Source organism: Chironomus tepperi, unplaced genomic scaffold, assembly GCF_022539635.2.
Source record: "Chironomus tepperi strain 1889 unplaced genomic scaffold, CSIRO-AGI_Ctep_v1 contig_298, whole genome shotgun sequence".
Classification (NCBI taxonomy): Eukaryota; Metazoa; Arthropoda; class Insecta; order Diptera; family Chironomidae; genus Chironomus; species Chironomus tepperi.
Genome location: NW_027226420.1, coordinates 108,294 through 132,296, shown reverse-complemented (window position 1 = coordinate 132,296; position 24,003 = coordinate 108,294). Strand labels below are relative to the sequence as shown.

Below are 24,003 nucleotides of genomic sequence, written 5' to 3'. Positions count from 1 at the left end.
ATCAATGTATTGTGAGACGAAAAGAAGTAAGTAAATTTTCGAGTAATTTATAACTAAAACACGGTATTGGCAATCTGTTTAAAATCATTTTTTAATTTTCGTAGCAATAAAAGTTTCAATATATAAAAAAGAAAACATTGATTATTTCGTTCAATTGAAGGAATTGACTATACACACGTGTAATATTCTATTCTCGTATCATATATAATACATGTACCAACTACTTGTTTATAATTTTCCAAGTATTTCGCCCTCAGATGGAAATCATGAGACTTTTACCCAATATTTAAGTATTCTCAAATGCTCATGAATCAGCAAGAGTAATTAATTCTTTCAATGAATGATTCTCTTTAAACTTTAAAACGTAAAAAAATAGGAAGCAAAATGCTTTCATTCATAAAAGAAAATATTCAAAAGTATTCATGCTTAGATAATGTTACCATATGAGTGTATTGAAGGTATTTTGAGTGAGTAATCATCCCGACATGCACATAACGTTGGAAAAGGTGAGCAATAGTGTCCTAATGATGGAGTAGTTGAGTCATGAGGCCGGAATTTATCGAAAACGACACCAAGTAAGAATCAGACCAAAATATCATATATCATAAGGCATCTTTCCGTTATTCCGAGGGTGCTCTGATGGTTGTTTCGGCTTTACATCAAAGTCCAGCTCGATCTGTACAATGGCGATTCGAACAATGACTCGATGTGCACAAAAAAAAGCTGTTAAGACATCGCTACTTCACCCCGAGGTTTCACTGATGGTTGTTTAGACACCACACTCGTGTGACGCCTGATTAGCATAATGTGGTCAAGGGCATTTTTACAGGTAGTTTCAGCACCATACTAGAGTGCTCTGATGGTTGTTTCAGTACCACACTTTAGTCATTCTGTCTCGATCAGCACAATGATGTCGCTAAAGGTGGTTTGACTGCTGATTCGACGCCATAATATTCACGCTCAATCAGTCCCCTAGCACAAGTATGTGGCTAGGATATTGTTACGTCACCTCAAAGTTGCTCAAACGGTTGTTACGGTACCACACAAGAGTCATGCTCAATCAGCTCAATGATGTCGCTATAGTATCGCTACGTCTCTCCGAGGTTGCTTTGTGATTATTCCGACATCACAACATAGTCACGTCCGATCACTACAATGAAGCTGTTAAGGTATTGCCACGATGCCCCGAAGGTGCCCTGATGACAGTTTTCGTCCCATTTATACGAAAAAACCCAATTTGCCGCATTTTACGATTCGGATTGCCAGCATAGAGACACAATTTACGCCATATGCCCGTCGGGTATGAACATTGCTATCATCTTCCGTGTAACTGTAAGATATAAGCCCAATTACCGTAGACTAATTATTTAAATAAGTTCAAATTACATTTGTTTAATTAATTAAAAGCACGATGGGGGTATGTCAATGAATAATTAATAGGTATATATTACATATTCAGCATAAAAACAAGAGGAAGACGCAACAAACATTTCGGAAAAAGTGATTCACGGGGTGAAAATAAACGGAAGAGAATATAAATTTATTGAAAGTGAGTTTATTATTTTGGAATTTAAAGAATTTTCTTTTAAAAATAAACACAATTGGCTATTTTGTGCCTTGAATAATTTCCTTTTTAAATGTGTTCACGTTTGACTTTGAACAGCCAACAATTAATTCATAAACATATTTTGTATTCACAATGAAAACAAAGTACCATGTGTTCAGAGTTTTTTTTTGTTGGGAATTTTCCGGTAACCTGAAAGATGTGATTGACGTAGATTGAAATTGTATGGTGATAAGTAGGTTTTTGGGGTCTTGATAGGATTGTAAGAAGAAATATCTTGAGCGAAAAGGCTGAATTGACGGAAAACTGGGAGTTAGGAGCTTGGAGCTGGAAACTGGGAGCTTCTTTAGACAAAACGTGGTACTATTAGTTCCATTCTATCAATATTCCAATCATTGGATATCAATGGGATTATTCCAATCCTAGCTCTCTCTCTCCTTTCCCTCCTGCTACACTTCAAGCTTCTGATCTGTTCCTTAAACCAACATTATCGTTATCGAATCCCCATTTACACCTAATCACGTACATCGAAGTATCCAATCCAAGAGTTCCAATAGCAATTCACTTAATCGAATAATCCCCAATTCGGCTTGACTCATCCTTGGTATAGAATTCGGTTAAAGTCGAGCACTGCTCCAGAGCCACGCTGATCTCGTGCAGGATTTTGGATCGATTTACTGACTTGTGCTGCTCAACTTAAATGCTTGTAAAGATTAGCAGAGCTCTTGTGAGACTCACGGTGCACTTGAGTGTCACGGCACTGAGTTTTAGAACCACAGATATGTATACATAAACACAATACTATGAACTATACAGGAGTGAATTGCAAATGGGAGGAGAGGCTCCCTTATCCTCGTTGCTCGAAATTCCTTAATTTGCAATGGTTCTTAGAGACGACAAAATCCCAAACTCCTTTACCTTCTGCATTCCATACCAACAAAAGTTTAAAGCCTGCCCCTGACTACATCTCTGATAATACACACATAAAATTTCTAACTACACAATTGCAGTTTTATAGTTTCTCAAGAAATTCGCAATGCTCAATATTTAATTTGAAAAGCACTTACTATTTTATGCACTACACATTTGACATGACATATATTTCCGGTTTTATAGCAATTAAATTAAAACTGATAAAGTATAAAATTTTCCTCTATATATAATACTTAAGCACCGTAATTGACAGTAAATTTGCTTTATAATTATAGGTTTAAGACAAGAACACAATGTCTACACATATTTTATGTTATTTTTGTGTAGTTTGCGCATTAGTGCATTGTATTCGTACACAGAAGGTTGAGGATGAAGACGTCATCGACCTGTCACATTTGGGATCAAAATTGTTTCGGAATCCTGATTATGAATTTTCCAAAGACTTAAATGCTGATCATCCAGAAGAACAGGGTCCGTATTTACAAGGAGATCTGTTGATTCCAACTGGAAATGCCAAAAATGGAATGAAAAGTGAAACTTATAGGTGGAAAAATGGGGAAATTCCGTACGTAATTCGTGGACGTTTCAGTAAGTATGTCTGGTCATCAAAATATCCAATGACTTCTTTTATGTCTTCATAGGTTCCTCCGAGATGTCTCTTATCAAAAATGCATTCAATCAATACCACAAAAATACATGCTTAAAGTTTACAGCCCGTCGTTCTGGACAGACTGACTACATTGCAATCGATAACAGTCAATCCGGTTGTTGGAGTTCTGTTGGTCGAGTTGGTGGCGAACAAGTTGTGAACCTTCAATCTCCAGGTTGCGTCACAAAAACAGGAACAGTCATTCATGAGCTGCTGCATGCTGCTGGCTTTCTGCATGAACAAAATCGTGAGGAACGCGACCAGTTTGTGTCCATTATTGATGCGAATGTTCGGACAGGATATGAAGTAAATTTTAAAAAAGCATCGACTGGGGAAACAACAGGATTTGGTATTGGATATGACTATGGAAGTGTAATGCATTATTCGACAAAGGCATTCTCTAAAAATGGACAGCCAACAATTAAGGCAAAGCAAACGACAACAGAACAAATGGGACAACGTGAAGGCTTTTCTAAAAAGGACATTGAGAAGATCAACAAGATGTACAAATGCACAAAGACAACAGCAGAATCAGATCCATCAATTATGGTAGCACCTGTAAAGCAATCCAGTGAATCATCAATCCTTAGTAACATTTTTCAAGCAATTTTTCCAAGTTCAAGTATGGACGAAGAGGAAATGATTGAAAAATGAGAATCAAGTATTGCGCTTATAACTTAATGAATTCTTTATTTAATTAGTAATGATACATAGTAATAACTTAGTTTAAGGTTCCATTCCAGTTTATAAATATTCCAGCAGTTATCTTTGGTTAATAAATGTCATGAACAACATTTTATTTCTTTACTTCATCATCTCCTTGATCCTTGTTGTCGATCATCATTCTTGTCATTACACAGCGGATGAAGTAGTATGCTTTGCCACATGGATCTGATATTGAGGCTGATACTGAAAATGTGGGATTAGAGAGTGAGATTTGTAAGATTATTAGATGTTATATGGAACTGTGGTGTCAGGGAAAGGTGAAATCTGGAGGCCTAAGTAAGTGATCATGCCAGTGCAACAAGTATGGCCTGCAGGACATAGTGCATTGCTTCTAAAACTTTGTTCCACGATACACGAGTATGTCAATAAAACTTCAGGTGCATCCATAAAAATATGGCGACACACTCGACTTGGTGGGTAGGCAGCGTACAGAAAATCATCCTCTTGTGGGAGGATGAGAGATCGATCCTTAAGTCAATATAAGAAGGATAGCCATAATCAATATGCTTAGGTGGTACAGACTTCTATTAGGAGCCCTACAATTGACTTTTATAGTAGTTCTAGTCTTGAATTGTCATGTTCATAACTCAACATACAGTCAATTAGTTGAAATCTATTCCATTCGATACGATATTCCATTTCTACTTAATCACTTACCCATCTCCTTATCACAATCATCAACCATCTCGTCATCTTCAATTTGATACATGTTAACAGCCTTTTCCTTATTCACTTGATTATCTTGTCCTATAACTCCCATTTTGTTAAGATAGCAATGGATGTAGCACATTGGAACCTTTTCAGATTCATCACTGAATGAGCCGGTGTCGTTGAGATCTTGAAGATATTCTGAGTGGGATAGATGATAAAGTGGATCATGTAAATGTCAATAATATGCATAAAGCTTACCTGATTTGATAGGATATGTCTCGTTGCATTGTCTCATGATGTCTGAAGAATTTAGGTTTTCTGTAATTAAGGTTTAAAGGAATTAAAAATTGAATTGCATCCAATAAGGTTTCAAATATTCCGAGTGACACAAGGATCCATTTGGAAGCCATACAAAGCCCTAGGCCTATGTTGTGTCACTCGGGATATCTCATCATTACCATCCGACTTCCTTGCAATTCGAACATTATTAGCAAAAACAAATGTAAATGCACACAATAGAATTACTGAAGCTATGCGTTGATTCATTACTGAAAGCTTTTCAATCACTGTTCTCATAATAGACCATTCTGTGAGTTTTTATATGCAAATTCTGTTGACTTAATTGAGAATAAAATTATCATGCAAAGCTTTGGCACGTGACATTAAACTTAATTGATAAACAGCTTCCGACAATTTTGTGAATTTGTTCGAAATTATTTCCGAAACTATAAAAAAGTCTAATTTAAATTGTTGCATTTATGCATATTTTAATTTTCATCAAGTTTTAATAATTTTAATAGTTTTTCATTTAGATCGAGACAGATCGTTCTTATGTGTAGACGTGCTTGATATTCTATTTTGGAAGTTGATTGAATTTCTAGTCAATTATTGATCAAAATTTGACAAATTTTGTAGTTATAAGTCAGTGATGGACAACCTTTTATTTTTTTACGGCACACCCTTTATAATCAGTTCATGGCACATGGCATGCACGTCCAGTTGATAATTAGTTCTAATGTATTTTTGTCCAGTAAGGTACCGACCTTGGTGATAGACCCGACCGAAACCGCACACGATATACGGCTCGTGACATTTCCAAAAAATATGCGTGCTATAGCCCATTAGCAAGCAATAAACAAGACTTAAGAATCGAAAAAAAGAATTTTCAATTCCACCAACAAAAGTTTTAACGGCCAAAAATTTGAAATCACACAATACTTGCATGCAACTATTTCATACAAGTTCATACAAAAGCTTCATAGATTAAAATACAAGTTTTTCATCAGATTTGAACAACTATGGAATTTATTTAAATCTATTAATTTATTTAAAGTTATTATAAATAGAAAAGACCGGGCAATCAGGTTAACGATAACAATTCAAGGTCTTTGGAGTCATTGATCTTTGATGAAAAGTTGAAGTGTAAGTATATTAAGTAGGTATGGCTGTTATATAGTTCAAAGATAATCTAGATTTACACAGTTTATTAATTGTAAGCTTTGATTAATTTTCATGCATCAAAAATCCGGATTTGTTAATAAATTTTCAGTCACGAACAGTCATTTTTATTATGTAAGGTTTGGGTACGGAGCATTAAATATAGGAACAATTTATATCATTGTGAGTTGTTTTATGCAGTCAATGAAAATGTTTTTTGGGGTTCAAGTATTTTGGGCTTCATAAAATTCTAGCAAATTGAAGACATTTTCAGTCAACATAGCAGAAACCCGTTCATTTCCGATCTTGTCAACAACAGCACATTCCAATTTGGCACATTATCCAAATAATTAAGAAATTAAGTCCTTTTCACTTCAATTAACCTCATTAAAAGTCTCGATAATATGTACTTTTGGCATAGTCACTTACTTAATGCAATGGAATTTTCAACCGTTACTAAATGTGGTCGAAAAGGCTTGGTGGCGGAATGGTTTAGTACTTCGGTGCATAATTATTGTAATATCCAGCGATCATGGGTTCGAAACTCAGCATGGAAGATTTTTCGGCATGTACTTTTTCGAGTCATATGAACTGAAAACGCGGCTCCACAATGTTTCTTTGAAGGCTACAGGCAGTGATGTCCTCCGGTTCCCACTTTAAACTGTAGGGCTATGTTTGAGTACTATGGATTGGTGAATCCTAACTGTCATTGCTGTTAAACTGCCAGCGACGTATATAATAACCTAAAAACTAGATCAGAGACGCATATAACCCGAAGCTCTGGATCATTCAGATCTTCATATCTTAATGTTATTATTTATACCTAAAGTTGTAATCAACAACATCACATAGAAAGAAAACAACAAAACTTTGTTATTGTCAAGTTACTGTCAAAAACACATTTAGCAATGTCATTATTTATTGATAATCGATGTGCGATTTTTGCAAAATAGATGCTATTTTTATCACATTAGACATCCATAAAAAGAAGTTTGGTGCATTGCATAATGATGTTTTTAAAAATTCACCGCAAAAATATACAAAAGATCAGACAGAAGAGAAATGAATGACTTTTGAAATTTATTGCACAATTTCTCCCTATTGTCTCATCTGTCACTGCGTGGACCGTCGAGTCTTTTAAGCATTTTTTTGTTCATTATGATTGAATCTGCGACACATTTTAAGCTTGTAGAAGAAAAACAAAAATAAGCAAGAAGTTTCACTTTTTTTTTTCGTCGTGTAAATTAAGTAAGAGATTCAGTTCCATCAGACACACAAAAAAATAAAAAGAGAGATGCGAGGAGTTAACACATATTGTGAATCAATAAATGGAATTCACACCATTGATATCAGCTTTCATTCAACCTTGCTTGTTGACTAATGGCTATTTACGACTTCTCTTCCGTTCATAAAGGAACTTTAAAAATAAGTTTATAGGCAATTTCTTTATGACTTTAAGTTTTTGCTCTGTTTACATACAAATTATGGTTTAATTTCGGACTGGTTTATATGTATAGCTGATTTACATGATATGGATGTGAAATTTTGGGTGTAGCTTTTTATTGCGTATTGAAAGAATTCTGCAAAATAAGTCTCGAACAGCACTATCTATCCCGAAACGCATATGACGTCGACCAAAGGAAAAATTTGAATCCTAAGCTGGTGCATTTCTGACCTGATATTAAGGATTAGACTTCATCGCCGAAATTTCAACCATTTCCAAATAAAGTGCTTTTCAGGAATGCGAAGAATTTCATTTTTTAACGTAAAAATGCCAACAGTCGTGCTTATATTACTCCTCCATGTTTTGCCGTCATCGTGGCAATCCCGAAAGACATGTGTCGTAGAAATGAAAGGAAATCCGGCGTCCGACCAGTGATACTATTCTTTTAGATAAGATTCGATGATTTCTGACTTAGAGTCTAGTCGATCCGTAGTCGGATATCCAGCCATTTCTAAGTCATGTGCTTTTTTGGAATTTAGTGGTGTTGAAGCGACTGCATTGTGCTGTTTGGTAGTGAGATTGAAACTTGTATCAGACTCTAAAATGGTAAGCTTGATTCTCGAGCGGTTTTATCAGATGAACAGCATTTTTGGACGTTAAAATGGATCGTCACTAAACGTCATGGTGCCGTCAGAGCAACTTTGCGTCCTTCGGTTAAGCCAACCCGTTCGATAGTGGTGCAATGTCGAACATTTTGTGCTGCTCGGAATTTTTCTTCATGTCCAGTCAACCTGACGCCCGCAAAATTTCAATAAAAAATATTTTTATCTCAGACACCACAAAACATCACCTAAAGTTATACATGATCCAATAACTTAAAGTCAACTACCACAGCAACAAACTGTTTAACGCATAAATATCACATAAAAACTTTTGTTTTTGTTATGTCCAACCGCTTGTCTCATTGTTTGTTGAATGCGAAAGTAAATTTATGATTTCAATTAACATTCATTCCATGTTCACAGTTGTTTATTTCCATAAGCGGTGCATGCTGACTGAAACTAAATCACAAACACCGTCCGCGGACGCTGAAAAATTCTGACTAAATTCAATGATTCATCGCATGATTGAGTCTAAAGCTGAAAATTCAAAATTTTCATCGCTTCCAAAAATTCTTTCAAAATTTTTCGACCATCCCAAAAAAACGCGCGTGACCGAGCATTAACCTACTTTATGATTACATCTTGAAGACTCTTTCTTCTTTACTTTTTTTACACACCCATTCGATTTCATTCATTAGAAATAAAGAAGAAAAGAAGTTTAACTAGAAAATCAATAAGAAGAAGAAGGAAGGCATAGAAGAGATAACGAGAAGAAAGAAGAAGTAAAACAAATGTGAAGATGATAAACAAAATAATAGAAATTTTTTCTTTTTTGGAAATGAAAAGCTTCTTTAGGTTATTGGTTAATTTGGGATTTTAAAGTGAACAAGTAGACCCGAGTGGCTATGTTATTGGTGTCATTAAGATTGAATTGGTTTGGTAATGCTTTGGCATTAAGCTACTGACGGCGCTGATGCATAGATCATAGGTTCGTAACTCGGTATGGGATTCTATGAAATGAAATTCACAATTGGAGTAGGATGTCCAATAGTCTACCTTATGCCTAATAATTAGCTTGAAACAACTTGACATTTATGGAACTCGTACTCAAATCCCGGTCTCAGACTCGATCCTCGGTCTCGGACTCGATCCTCGGTCTCGGACTCGATCCTCGATTCCTATTTCTGCTTCGGTTCTTATTTTAGCTTCGGTATCGGATTCGTCTTCGGCTTCTTTTTCGGCTTCAGTTTCGGTTTAAGTCTCGGTCTCGGTTTCGACTTCGGCTTCGGTTTGAGTCTTGATCTCGGTCTCGGTCTCGGTCTAGATTTCGTTTTCGGCTTGGGCTTCGGTTTCGGCTTCGTCTTCGTCTTCGCCTTCGTCTTCGCCTTCGTTTCCGGCTTCGGTTTCGGTCTCTGTTTCGGTCTTGAAAATTTATCAAAACCTAAACTTCCAGAACCTCAAATTGCACCTTGTTCCGCTAGTGATTGAAGCGTAACGCACTAGGATTCCTTCAATTCAAAAAGCTTTACAATTCTTCTGTTCCTCGGGCAGCTTAAACAAGACAAATAAGTCAGATCGGCTTTCAGATAACCGTAAAATAATCAAAAGACAAAGTCAATTGTGTCAAGAGGTTGTCTAAAAAGATGACACAGACTTTTATTTAGATGCTGATTTTTGTAGCTAATATCAACTTAATTCCGTTCCCATAATTAATCATTTCAACCTATTCAAATAGTTAAGTCAATCGCATGCATCATTGTTACATACAAATTGCTGCATATTACTATTAATGAACACATTTATTAGTAAAGCATTTTTCGTGGGCAAGTTCAATGATTGAATAAAAAACCGGTTGTTCATTTCCAATTCATGACTTACATTCGATGCAATCAGCTGATTTTCTTACGTATTTATACGATATCATAACACGGCTTCTATTGGATATACTGAATTAGTGTATCTGTTGAATTCGTTGAGCGAGCACGAGTTCAGTGCCATTTTTCGGATGTACACATGCTAATTGCTGATAATTGAAGAAAGTATTGATTTTTTTTGGGAAGGAATTCAGTTAGTTCCGTAGTTTGTGTGTAAAAAACGAATAATGTCTGGCATGAAAGGTTGATACTCTCCAATACTCCCAATACCCAATACTTAAGATTATACGTAAAGGCAGGAGGGACTAGGATGGGTGAGGAAAGGATTAGGAAGGACTAATTAGGATAATTAGGAAGAAAGGATTAGAATTGGGAAAGGAGGAATCAGCATGTGGAATGAAGTGATTACCATGGGGAAGATGGGATTAGCATGGGGAAGAATGGAATAGGAAGGGTGAAGGATTGATTAAGATGGGGAAAGGATGGATTAGGATGGAAAAAGAAGGGATCATGATGGGTGAATGAGGGTTTAGGATTGGTGAATGAGGGATTAGCATGGGGAATGGAGAGAATAGAATGGAGAAGAATGGATCAGAATTGGGGGAAGGTGTGATTAGCAATGAGGAAGGAGGGATAAAGTTGGGGAAGGTGGGACTAGGATGGGATAAAGAGGGATCAGAGTAAGAGAATTTGATATGAAGGGATATGGTCAACACGACATGGAATAGACGAATCATACCACTGTCTCCAATGCTCTGCCCGTTCCACTTCGAGTGATAGCCACCCTCTCCCTAACGCCAGGATGCACCCCTGTATATGCTCCACCGCATTTGATTAATAAACGCTTTAAAATTTGATTATACAAATTGATTTCAATTAAATTAGCTGACTACCGATTAAAATCTAAAATTAATTTTTTGTTTTTGCGTTTCACTCTCAGTTGGAAAATTGGCAAAACTAAGTAATAATTGCAGATTTATCCAAATACAAAAAGAAAAAATAATAATTATTTTAATTACCTATAAAAAAGTTTTACTTTCAAGAAAAGTTTCGTTTTCATTTTCATTTTCCATGAAAAAGTTAACAACCAGTGAACAAAATAGCAGTGGAAGTAAAACTTCTTGGAGCATGATAATTATTGTCTAATGTCGAATGCTCTAACAATGAATTAATACTTTACTTCTTATTTACGTATCAGCAGCTGTTGTGCTTACGTTTGTGTAAACAAAAAATTATATGACAACAACTTAGCATAGCTGTTTACTGAGTAGATATGATGGAAAGTGAGATCAAGTGCTAACTTAATTATCAATAATTTATGGCAGTGTATGCCAAACTATACGTCGCGTGATGCTTTTAAAAGAGAAAAAACAAATTATCAGTTTTGACAAAAAATGAACTTTTTCTTTACGTTTTAAAGATTTTCAAGGGTAATGGTAGGTTTTGGAAGTTGAGGTTTGTCAGACCTTCTGGTTAAATGTTCGAGATACTAGTCAATTTTAACTTAATGTCTAGTTGATGACTACTAATAATGCATTTTTGTCAAATCGAGTGCTTAATAGGAGCATCCGAAGTATACCAAGCACGGACGTATTCAGTGAATGAGGAATGGAGGGTAAAGATCCGTACAAAAAAGTTGAGAAAACACTGAATTAGTCTATAATTTCTGATATATTAACACATTTTTCAGTTGTTGCTCTTTTCAATGAATTTTTGAAGCTCCTAAGTCTTATTTTGAGACAAAATTATGAACCAAAATTTGTTTCCGTAACAAAATTGTAGACCCTGTTCCCTCCTCCTCTTTGAGCGTTTTGTAATTTCAGAACGTTTTCGTACTAACAAACCTTTGGAACCATGAAATTTATTGTTATTAAAATATTTTGTAAATAATTAAGAATCAATTTAAATTTATTTTGAAAAAACTGCTAAAAAAATTGATTTAATGCTTTGATCTAAATCATTTGAACAAAAAATCTAAATATTTAAAGATCATTTAATGAAATGAGACGAAATGATTCTAATTTAGGATGGCAAAAAGCATAAATATTGTTTGGTCATTTGATAAGCTAATTAATTTACTCACTAAAATTAAGAACATTTGTTCTATAATTAGAATATATTGAATGTCTTATCAGCAGCAAAAAAGCAATGGTTGTAACGCAGAGGCTAGAGTCAGCCAACCGATTCTAACAACGCGAGTTCTATTCCCAAAAATGTTTAGTTAGATTTGAATTCTTTTTCACAATCTAATCATGTCAATTTGGATACATTCAGATACATTTAGGGCACCATCTAGGATTCCCAAGCTACATCTAGGATACCCAAAAAGGCACTTCTACTCAGCATTGTGCCTAAATTCTCAAGTCTCATATGAATCAAGAGAACTCCCTGGTTACCACACAATAAACCTCAATATTCACATCTTTATATTCAGTTCACTTAGCAAACAAAGTTAACTTTATCAGAATGTCATGATCACATTAAAATGATCAAACACAAATCATCGATTGACAACACTTGCATCAAATAAATTTTCACTTTTCATCACATCCATCCTAATTGATTTCTGTTAACAAAAATAATAAAAAAAAACCTCAAAAACAAACAAAAAAACTTCAATTTAACAGTTCGAGTGCAGCGTTTGAGTCCAGTTGTGCGCGTTGGCTTTAAGCGAGCGTAAATCTGTTGTGGCTGTTTTTTTCTTTTCTTCTCCAAGTCTCTTCATATCTGTATATTTAATACTATAAATGAAAAAGTTTTAAAATTTTTCTTTTCAGTTCAGTTTGTTCGCTTCTTCGCACTTGTACGGGCCATAAAGTTATAGTGCTGTGGTTGTTAAGAAATAGATTAAAATTTTTTTTATTTGTGTCCAAAAAAATTGTGAAAAATTTGAAAAAATAAAAGTTTAAGATTATGATAGTTTTTGTGTTTTTCCTGACTGTTCTGACAGTCTTTCTAGTTCAGAGCTATTTTCAGCGTAGAAAATTTTATAAATTTGCTGAGAATATACCATCACCGCCATCATTTGGATTTCTCGGTCATGCACCATATTTTTTGGGAAAAGATGAACAAGGTTGAATTATTGGAATCAATTAAGACTATGAAATTAAGTGATAAAAATTCGAAAATAATTTCAGGTCGTCTTGAAATGCTTCATCAGCTATGCTTGGAGCAAAAGACATACACAAAGCTGTGGTTGGGTCCAGCAATCATGTGGATGATCGTCAATGACCCAAAAACCATTCAAAAAATTCTCTTATCACCAGTGTGTCTTGAAAAGCCATTCTTTTATAAATTCTTACGGCTGGAAAATGGATTAATATCCGCAAAATGTATGTTAAGTTATTGTCAATGTAGTTCAGTGTCGCATGAGTGGAAATATGTAGAAAGAAAACGCATTATAAAATATATTAAGTGAAATTAAGTAAGATCTTATAGACTTGATGGATAAATGAGTGCGTGTGACTAGCTAGTTATGAATGAAATGAAGCTTATGAATTATTATTTAGTGATTAGAAGTGGACTTAGTGATCAAAATTGTTATTGTGCTTTAAGTCAGATTTTTCGAAACATTTTGGAGCCACGTTAAGTATTGGTGACAAGCCTCGACCGAAACCGCACACGACGGTTCATGACATTACATGAGTATGCCAAGGCACACAGTATTGACCACACTGCTGTAAATAATTCCCGAGCAGCTCAATTGAGTTATTTAAGCGATGCTACATAGCCGCTTTGATGTCAAGACTTAATATTGTCTGTAGCATGAATGCTTAAGTGTGCTTTGAGCCACGTTCCATAATCATCCCTGGTAGCTCAGTGGTAGGAGCATGCGACCGAGAATCATGGGATGTGGTTTCGAATCCCACTCGGGGAATGTTGTAAGGAAGTGTCATTTTTCGCTAGAACCATAGAAGTAGTAAGGTTTCCGTACAGAAATTATAAGTTATTGCTAGCTGTAAAGATGACAATCTCATGCTAATTAAGATGCAAAGCTTATGGATTAAGTGAATATCATATTAATCAATTGTGTAACTCAATAACTCAACTTAGTGTTCGTGTTAAATGCTTATCAATAATTAATAAACATGTTAAAATCCAATAATAATGATAAAGTCGCATGCTACTCAAAAACCTAAAGTGTCGATTTTAAATGCCATGAAGTGAAAATTACCATCATATATCATCCATACGACTCTAAAAAGAAATCACAATCAGGCATAAAACAACAGAGAAAGAAATGAGTTATCGTAAAAATTGCCGATAATTGAAAACTATGCTGAGATGCTCAAGTAAAAAGTACCAAAAAACTGTGTGCCTAAAATATTCATTTGTGTAAATAAGTGATGAAGCTATTAAAATGATTTAAAGCCATTAAATGAAATTAATATTAAGAGTTACTAGTTTTGACTTGAAAATTATGAAGTGATTATTCATGACTGATTTTGTAGATTATGTAGAGGAGTGTCTCTTTAGTTTCATAAGCTGCGTGATATAAGGTGTACAGCCTGGAGTATAGATATCTTTAAGGAAGTGCTAGTTCAATTTTTCTCAAGCATTTGGTGCCATATTAGCCCGAAAGACACTTACTTACTTCGCTGGTCCTACAGATCAGTTGTGATCCATGACCTCCCACAGGAGTCGCCTGAAGCTGGCTCTATCGCTGGCGACCACTTGCCAATTACTGATACCAAGTGCATTGCTATCACTATCGACAGCTTCCTTCCAAGAGTTCTTTGGGCGTCCACGGGCTCTTTTACCGTCCAGAAAGTCAGCTTTGAAGACCTTAATTAATGGGCTTTCCTCAGGTCGCCTAATAACATGCCCAGCCCAACGCAACCTGTTCACTTTTATTCGCTTTACAATATCAGCATCCCTAAAGAGCTGATAAAGTTCTGCATTACTCCTGCACTTGAACAGGTCACCTTCTTTCTTAGGGCCAAAGATGGTTCTAAGTATTTTTCTCTCGAAGACACCCACAGCATTTTCATCCGCAACAGTCATGTTCCATGATTCCGAGCCATACAGAGCAATTGGGCGGATTAACGTCTTGTACATGGTTACCGCCCGAAAGACACTCTGCGTAGAAATGGTGGAAAATCTAGCCCAGACCTACGTGATCCCGGCCTCAAAGAGCAGATTCGATGAAATGCTGTCTCAGTCTAGAATCAAGTTGGTCTCAAACCAGAGTCAAGTTGATCTCAAGCCAGAGTCAACCGTCCAGAGTTCAGCCATTTCTACACCATGTGCTTTCCGGATAGTGTGTCTCAGAGCACATTTTAGAAAAATTTGAAAACTAAGCGAAATCTTGTCATAAATCCACAAACCGCACGCTGTTCTGCATGATATTATCCAATTACTGTCACTTAAATTTACAACTTAATGCTTTTTTTGTCCTACAATTCAGATGATGTATGGAAAATTCATCGCAAATCTCTCAACTATTCATTCAACCTCCGAATTCTACAAACTTTCATTCCAATTTTTGTTGACAATGCTCAAAAGCTTATCAGTGATATCTCAGTTAATGCTGAAAAGAAGAAACAATTTGACTTGCTGCCCTATGCCACAAAAACAGCTCTCAACATGATATGCGGTTAGTTATGTTTCACTTAATCTTTTACACAGTGATTGTGCAATCGCGAAAAAATAAAGTAAAAACAACAGTGAGAGTTTTTGGATTCTCTTATCATGATGTGAACGAGTAATTCAGTGACTTGTTCAGCCAGCCGAGAAAAATAAAACAATTTTGAAATTTTTCGCGCTGTAAATTTAATTTATTTTAGTTCATTAATTCATTTCATAATTTCAAATTTCTAAAAGGTACTTCATTTGGACTGGATATAAAAAATGTTGACAGTGCAGTGATTGGTGATGATGTATTCCATGCTTTGGAGAAGTAAGTTGAAAATTTGTTAGTAATTTTAATTTGAAATGTTCAGAAAAATTCAATATTTTTGTGAATTTAAATGCTAGTCATCCCGAGCAACATAAATAAATAAGGCTTTAAAATTGTGGCATGGTCGCTTTGTTGTGGCATGACAGTCTTCTTGTGATATTGCAGTCTATTTATGTCAAGGCCGTCTCCGTGTAGTATGACAGTTTCCTTGTGGTATGGCCGTCTATTTGTGTTATAGCTGTCTCCTTGTAGCATGGCTGTATCTTTGTAGTGTGACCGTTTGCTTGTGGTATGGTCGTCTCCTTGTGGCATGATCGTCTTCTTGTGACATAATCGTTTCCTTGTGGCATGATCGTCTGCTTGTGGCATGATCGTCTCCGTGTTGTATGGCCATCTCCGTGTGACATGGTCGCATACTTACCTAAAAGCTTTGTTGTGACCATTCCTCAATTATGTCACTCGAATCAGTGAGAAAGTTACGCAACATTTTTTTGCATAACTACCTGGCTCCAAATTTAAAGAATCATATTTCATAATTTCACCGCAGAAGAGAAATTCAATAATTCGTGCTACGGTAATCAACAGACTTATACACACATGCATAACAATTCAAAGCACGATTAAGCTGCATTGGATTGATTCATTAATTTTGATAGCACAAGTAAGATAGATGAGCTCTCTTGTGAGGGTACAATACATGGCAATCAATCTTGAATGTTTTGAACATTAGTTATGACAGAAACTTTGGATCCGTTTGCTAAACAGCCTGCTGTGAAGTTGGCATCTGGTGGATTTTCCAACAATTCTTCTTTATTATCATTTCTATGCCTTGAAACAGTCAAACCGGTACTTGAATCTGATTAGATATTCCCTAAATTCTAATTTAAACCTTAAGCGTAGGATGTCAAGCTTCTCCACACGCTTAATTCGCTGTTTTGAGAAAATTCTTCATTTTACTAGATTTTCAAGTTTTTACAATAAAAGCACCGACGTTTCCAACATAAAACATTCAAAACAAATCAGTCAAAGCGTTAAAAATCCCAATTTAATCAATAATTAATTAATATCATTCAGTGAATCGTGAAGCACAGCAACTTAAATACCAAAATATTTGAAAGTGCTCTTTTAAGATCACAGATAAGTCACAATTCATTTACTTAATTGTTAATTAATTTAGGTGAATGTAAATTTAATGTTCGGAAAGTGTAACACGGTGAATTTTTTTTCGGTTCCTCTTGTGCCGCATATTCAACAATTTTGAAGGAGAAGACTTCCCAAAATTGTGTCATGAAACTGCTTAATTCTTATGTTATGGAGTAATTAACAGGAAAAGAAGCAAAATTTTTAGTGAAATTTGAAAGCATTTTTTTGTGCATTTTTGAACCAAAATTTCTTATTATTCAGCTTGATCGACCGTTGCTAGAAAATAGAGCTTGTATAGTATTGTGTTAAAAAGCGCGTAAAATCTCTATGGATCCGTATAATGTTGATGGATTTCTTCTTTCCTTTTGTTATTGTTTATTGATGTAAATAAATGGAATTGCATAAAAATGAAACTTTTGCGGCTTGTTTGAGATAGTTTCAAGTAGAAATGTTGGAATTGGTGTTTGATTTGGGGTAGTGAGAATCGGATGTTGGTGGAGTCAAAGCCCGAGCAACATATGACGAGCAACACATGTCGCATGACAAGCGACACACGTTTCATAACACACCAAAAAATAATCTACATATGTCACATGACAAGCTGCATTCGCTAAATGACAAGCTACAAATGCCAAATGATGAGTGCCACATACCACATGACAATCTACATATGCCACACGACAAGCTACAATGTCACATGACAATCTACATATGCAACAAAACAAGCTACACATGTCACTTGACAAGTTACACATGCAACATAACAAGCTGCACATGTCACATGATAAGCGACACATACCACATGAAAAGCGACACATGCCACATGACGTCATAAATCACATTTTGTCTTATGAAGGTTGTGTCGCTCGGTTAGAATTCCCATCCTACTTCGAAAGAAAGTAGCATACTCAGTCAAGGTCACCAATCCACTTAATAGACCTCAATGAGATTCAGACCATTGATCTCAATAGCTAAATGACAGTCATTATGTAAATGTCTATGACATGCAAATGCACAAAGCCATACCAGACATCAAAATTGAATATTATCTAATTAAAATGATCAAAATAGCTAATTTGAAAGGCATGTGAATCCATTTAGAAAATTTTTGCATGTTCACCGATGTCGATGACCTGACGATGATAATTGACATATTAAGTTTATGCTGTAAAGCATTCACAAAAATTACTTTCAACTATAGATTCATATAATGGCACTCTACATTAAATTTCACCTAATTTATTAAAAGTTTTCTTCCTTTTGCCTGAGCAATAAGCCAAGTAGCTCAATCTATTTACTTTCGGCTTCAAACTAATTTTTTTTTCGATTTTAAGAAGATTTCGGTGAATTTTATTTTTGGGAATTGAAAGCACGCGAATGCTTAAAACTTTTCAATTTTTTGTTTCTGCAAAAAGCATTTCTCTAAATAGAAATTTGTTTGTCTTGACTGTTGGAATGGATCAATGAGGTTGTAAAAAGTATGCAGAATGACTTTTTTTTTGAGTAACGAAACCGTTTTCTATGCTAATTTTCTGCATGATGGCAACTATTATCATCAAAATGTTCATTTCCGTAAAATGGAGTACGTGATTGAACTGGTGTAGAATTCAGTTGCAACAGAGTTGGGATGAAGTGAGTCGGAAATGAGGATTTGAGTGTCTTATGGCTCACGGGTGACCAAAAGCTTAAGCTTGACACAAGGCACACGTGTGACAAAGACTCACAAGTGACACAAGGATCACGAATGACACAAGGCTTACGTGAGACATAAATTTCAAGTGTGACAAAAGGCTCATGTGTGACATAAAGATCATGTGTGACACAAGGCTCACGTGTAACATAAGGTTCACGAATGACACAAGGTTCCTTGGTAAGCCGGCGGTGGAAAATCAATGGCTATCAGCTATAAACACTACTGTCTGTCAGTCGCTGCTTATAGTACAAGCTTCCAAATTAAACCTCCCATGTTGCTTCAATTCCATAAAAACAATTCATTCAAGAATTTACCTCATCAAGTAAAATCATAATTTTATCAAGGCACGCAACTCTCACGACATAAATATTTTAAGTGAAAAGAAAACTTAAAGTGAATCTATTGGAATGAGGCATTAAAATTGTCGCGTTTATTCCGGTTTTTTAATTAGCAGTAACTAGTGATGAGAACAGCTAATGTGGACTGGTCATTTTTGCATGCACGTCACTTTGCATTACTCTTAACACAAAAGAGATGTGATATTTGTTATGCAGCTCACGTGATCATGAAGATTTGTGTTAGACACGATATTATAAATGAGTGACAGATGTTTGGTATCCTGAAACGTCAGGTGTCATTATTGTTTCTGTGATGAGAATAAGTGGAATAATTGTGGAACTAGGATGATGTTAGGTCAATGTAAATCCGGATTCAGAGTAGAACTAGCATCTAGTTCAGTGGTTCTCTCAGTTCAGACTGTGTTGCGACACACCTTAGATCGTGTTGCACAACACTTAAGATTGTATTGTGACGCATCTAAGATCATGTTGCGACACATTTGCGATCATATGTCGCCACACTTAAAATCGTGTTGCGACATACATGTGACTGTATCGCGACATAATAATGTGTCACGTGACATAGTTTTTGGCTTTATGCCATCAGAGCCCGAAATGACTATTTTTGCATCTCCATATTAAATCCTATAAACTTAATATTCAATTCTTTATTTATTTCAGACTCAACAAAATAATATCAGCAAGAAGTCACTCATTTTTGTTGTATTCGGAACCAATCTATCGCATGACAAACTATTATCGCGATGAAATGCAAGTACGAAATGTTTGCTACTCATCAGCTGATCGTGTAAGTATCTCATTTGATGAAAATTGGGTCTATTTATCATCATTTTCTATTTTTTTATCATCTCCTCTTATAGCTCATTACAGCAAAGCGCGAAACTCTCTTACCAGACTTTGATTTTAACGCTAAAAGTGATCTAATTGAGAAGCATGTAATACAGAAATATATGAACAAAGAAAAGACTGTTGACGACGATGAAATGCCAACAAGAAAGATCTTTATCGATCATGTAATTTGTAATGATACAAAATTCACTGATTCTGAAATTCGTGATCATGTTTATACGGTTGTTGCTGCTGGAAGTGAAACTACAGCATTACAAACTTCACATACTAGTAAGTTAACTAATTAGGTGCTAATAACATGCTTTTTTGTTATCTGATATTTTTCAAGGGTTGATGAGTTTCTAAGTAGGGTTTCTGAAAGCGGTTTTTCAAAAACCGCAAAACCGCACTTTTTGACCCAAAATGCGGTTTTTTAAAAACCGCGGTTTCTGAAAGTAAAAACCGCGGCTTTAGAACTTTGTATGGAAAAATTAACTTAAATCCACAAAAAGTAAATTTTGAAGATAATTTTGCAAAAATAAGTTTCAATTTAATATTATATTGAAAGACTGGACTGAAATTATGCAAATTGGTAAAAATAACTTGAATTTCAAAAGTTTGTACAAGAAATTATTTTTTAAACTATTTTATCAACCAATTCGGAACTGAACCTTAATAAAATAGAGAAAAATAGAAAGTTTTAATTCTTTTATGCATAAAAATCAACTTTTCAATTTTTTCCAAAAATTTCACACATTTGTATGAAAATTGAAAACCGCAAAAAACCGCAAAACCGCGGTTTTTGAAATTTTGGAAAACCGCAAAACCGCGGTTTTGAAAAAGTGCGGTTTTTCAGAAACCCTATTTCTAAGCATGAATCTTAATATTCTTAATTTTCCCACAGTCATGCTGCTTGCCACCCATCCACAAATTCAAGAACGCGTTGTTGCTGAGATAAAGGAAGTCTTTTATTCTGATGAAGTTGAAATGAGTTATGATAATCTGGTCAAATTAGAATATCTTGAGAGAGTCATCAAAGAATCACTTCGACTGTGTCCAGTTGTTCCTAGTAAGTTTGTTGTTTGCTATTTTTGTGATGTTTACTAACATTATTTAGATGCTGATTTATGCATAAATTGCAGTTGATTTTGAATATTTGTTGAATTAATGCAGGATGTTGATGGTATATGGTTCTTGATGATGATGGGGTCTGTGCCTTGAAGTTCTGCCCTTGTATTCCATGAGAATCTTTTAATCTTTGCTGTTTTCTTCGAAAATTCCTTCTTTCAAACTAAAATATTCCCGCCAAAAATTCACGAAGTTCAAGCTTTGAACTTCATTTTAAATTTTGAACTTTCGTTACTTTTTAAATCCTGAATGACCGTTATTTTCTTTTGTCTTCAATTTTATCATGTCAACTTAAATGTTACATGACAATCTACTTACTTACGTAAATTTTAATTGACCAATCTCACAAAACCATCAAAAACAATGCCGATGATTCAATGTGATGAACATGTCTGTTGTAAAAAAGCACTGTAAATCACACCTTTTAGCATCTTAATTTTAATTTAAGCAACAAACATGCTTTATTGTCACCTTTTAATATTAAAACTTATTTTACATTTCATTCACAACGCTTTAATTGCTGTTGATGTCGATTCCTGTTTACATCTTTGTTTGCATTGCATAAACAGTAATTGGAAGAGAAACTCAAGCAACAATGAAACTCGGTGAGTCCAAACTATAAAATTATTATCGCTATCGAGGAACCACTTGTGGTGGATAAGCCATAAACCGAAGCTAACTGATAATATTTTCATAATTTCACAGATGAATTTGAAATCCCTGCTGGAATCACATTTATCATCAATTTCTACACATTACATCGACGACCTGATATTTGGGGAGATGATGCTGAAGAGTTTAATCCGGATCATTTCTTGCCCGAACATGTTGAAAAGAGACATCCATACAGTTTCCTTCCATTTAGTGGTGGACAACGTAATTGCATTGGTAAGAGACAGTTTTAAATCTTCGGATTAAAAATTAATCCCGAGATTAAAAATTAATCCTGAGATTTAAATTTAACCCATTCAATTTTACCATCCACAGGTTATCGCTATGCGATGATTGCATTGAAAGTTCTACTCGTTTACTTGCTGAGAAAATACAAATTCTCAACAACAATGACATACAAAGATTTACGTTTCCGTACCGACATCAACCTTAAGTTATGTACAGAACATTCAGTCAGCATTGAGCTGAGACAGTAAGGGCAAAATTGACATTCAATTTTGATTTGTTGACACATAAAGTATTTTTAGATATTAATTTAGTCACTAATTAATTGAGTTTTTTTGATGATTTTACTGTAACATACTTCCTATCATTGTTGTGTATATGAAAAATTATTTGAAATAAATCTAAGTAAATATTTTTAAGTTAGATATTGGATTTTATTCTGTTTGTCGAGTATCTTTACAGTTCATTTAGCAGTTCCATTATGAAAACATTTTCTTGGATTAAAATTCTTCGTTGGATTGACCAAAAAATGCCTCAAAAATTTAAACATTTCCATTATTTTTCCATTATCCAAGCTTACTGAGGACATCAAAAGTAGCCCGAGTCATCTTCAATGGCTGCAATTTGCATGCCAAATGAGAAAAATCAACAAAAATTCTCTATAAAAGTAAGCAGTTACTACATGGCAATTAAGCTAATGCGATTAATTCAATTTTAATTTAACTTAATTATTTTTTGCATGAAATTCGATTGGCCGATTCAATATCTTAATTTGTGCAGCTGGTACTTATAATATTATTAGCTGATGTAGATTAAATATTTTTTGTTAATGCATGTTTAATTCACTTTCAATATTTTGATCATGCTGTTCAAATATTTTGTTCCATCTTGGTCTCAATTGGCAAACATTTAAATTTTGTTCATGCAATTAGAATCAAGCAACGTCAGATTAAGAATGACAGATTACAAGTGGCTTCTAAGTGATTGCAAGTTAGTTGTTAGTGTCAAAAGAACACAGCTTGATTCTATTAATACTGTATGTTTGGCTGTAGTGTGGACAAACTTTAAATTTAAAAGCAGATTGTAAACCAAGTCTATTTTTAGAGGATCACCCTACAGACGAAGAGCTTGAATAGGTTTTTAATCTTATCTTTACAGTATCCAGTATCCCAGCACAACTTCATTCGCCAAAAATGTTCTTAGTGAAAATAGGAAGTACCATGGGAAGGTGAAACATTTGACGTTTGGTCTACCATCGAGTCAGATGCAAACAATCAAATTATGTTAAAAAAAACTAACTGCCTATGTAATCTTTTGTCATCTGCTAAGTCATGAAGCTTCTATATGTCTTCAAATAACTTATTGAATGCTGTTACATCTCACACTTGATAAGAGAATCAGAAAATTAAAGGGAAATAATTAAGGTTGATTGTTTCAATCCCAATAAGGAACAATCGATACTATTCACATAATTCTAATTTGATCACCAATAAAAGTTCAATTCACACTTCAATTTGCATCTATTCCAATGCCTTATTTCAGAATATCTGCACGTGTGTTGTAAAACTTACAAAGCCTTAACAGTTACTTCAATAAATCTTAATTGTTTTGTTATTTTTGTCTTTGGACATAAAATTTGTTTGTTTATGATGTTCCTTTTAGCGAGTATTTTAGTATTTCCTATATGAAGCAGAATTGACATCAGCTTTAGTGATAAATTATCGTACGAATTTTTAGTTCCACCTTAATTTTGGCTCATGTTTCTCATAAATGTCTTTTAGACCCTTGAATTTATTATGTAAACAAATGAGAAGCTTTGACAAATTGTTATGACGGAAGTAAGGAGGGGATCGGTGTGCCTAAAATAGAAATTTTTATCTTCAATAAATTCATTTTTTATTTTTAACCAGCAAATATGTATTTTACGTGCCAAATTAACATAAAATTTGAAAATAGACTCGAAAGATTGACATTGGACGGCATTTAAAAATTGAAACATTTTGGATACTTTCAAATTTATAAGTAAATATTGACGGTCTATTAGCAAAAAAAAATTGAAAAATAATATTTGTAGTGAATTTGTAGCCGCAAGCACTCGATTATGAAATGCAACGTTGACTTGTATTAATGTCAATATTTTTTGTGGATTTATTTGCATTATTTGAAGCGATTTCAT

At 34.6% G+C, this 24,003-nt stretch overlaps 3 protein-coding genes across 3 annotated transcripts; 2 read left to right on the top strand and 1 right to left on the bottom strand.

Moving 5' to 3' along the window:
* The first annotated feature begins 2,790 nt into the window (after positions 1-2,790).
* On the top strand, positions 2,791-3,800 carry LOC139092307 (hatching enzyme 1.2-like). Its single transcript, XM_070642655.1, has 2 exons — positions 2,791-3,085; positions 3,139-3,800. Exons 1-2 carry the CDS (start codon positions 2,791-2,793, stop codon positions 3,798-3,800), a joined length of 957 nt encoding a protein of 318 aa, XP_070498756.1.
* A 142-nt stretch (positions 3,801-3,942) lies between these two features.
* Positions 3,943-5,191, bottom strand: LOC139092305 (general odorant-binding protein 84a-like). Its single transcript, XM_070642654.1, has 4 exons — positions 4,982-5,191; positions 4,782-4,841; positions 4,530-4,721; positions 3,943-4,055 (listed from the first exon to the last, which is right to left on the bottom strand). Exons 1-4 carry the CDS (start codon positions 5,097-5,099, stop codon positions 3,943-3,945), a joined length of 483 nt encoding a protein of 160 aa, XP_070498755.1. The 5' UTR covers positions 5,100-5,191.
* A 7,464-nt stretch (positions 5,192-12,655) lies between these two features.
* On the top strand, positions 12,656-22,252 carry LOC139092359 (probable cytochrome P450 313a4). Its single transcript, XM_070642709.1, has 10 exons — positions 12,656-12,953; positions 13,018-13,212; positions 15,288-15,476; positions 15,704-15,779; positions 19,635-19,761; positions 19,835-20,093; positions 20,707-20,871; positions 21,500-21,535; positions 21,636-21,818; positions 21,918-22,252. Exons 1-10 carry the CDS (start codon positions 12,794-12,796, stop codon positions 22,076-22,078), a joined length of 1,551 nt encoding a protein of 516 aa, XP_070498810.1. The 5' UTR covers positions 12,656-12,793; the 3' UTR covers positions 22,079-22,252.
* The last annotated feature ends 1,751 nt before the right edge of the window (positions 22,253-24,003 follow it).

What these genes read in the sequence shown, in the direction of transcription:
- LOC139092359 (XM_070642709.1), top strand. Translation starts at nt 12,794, where the DNA reads ATGATAGTTTTTGTGTTTTTCCTGACTGTTCTGACAGTCTTTCTAGTT. An exon ending in TGGATTAATATCCGCAAAAT is followed by an intron (nt 13,213 to 15,287) that starts GTATGTTAAGTT and finishes CCTACAATTCAG; the next exon opens with ATGATGTATGGAAAATTCAT. An exon ending in TCAAGCAACAATGAAACTCG is followed by an intron (nt 21,536 to 21,635) that starts GTGAGTCCAAAC and finishes ATAATTTCACAG; the next exon opens with ATGAATTTGAAATCCCTGCT.
- LOC139092307 (XM_070642655.1), top strand. Translation starts at nt 2,791, where the DNA reads ATGTCTACACATATTTTATGTTATTTTTGTGTAGTTTGCGCATTAGTG. An exon ending in CGTAATTCGTGGACGTTTCA is followed by an intron (nt 3,086 to 3,138) that starts GTAAGTATGTCT and finishes ATGTCTTCATAG; the next exon opens with GTTCCTCCGAGATGTCTCTT.
- LOC139092305 (XM_070642654.1), bottom strand. Translation starts at nt 5,099, where the DNA reads ATGAGAACAGTGATTGAAAAGCTTTCAGTAATGAATCAACGCATAGCT. An exon ending in GACATATCCTATCAAATCAG is followed by an intron (nt 4,722 to 4,781) that starts GTAAGCTTTATG and finishes TATCCCACTCAG; the next exon opens with AATATCTTCAAGATCTCAAC. An exon ending in TGATTGTGATAAGGAGATGG is followed by an intron (nt 4,056 to 4,529) that starts GTAAGTGATTAA and finishes CCACATTTTCAG; the next exon opens with TATCAGCCTCAATATCAGAT.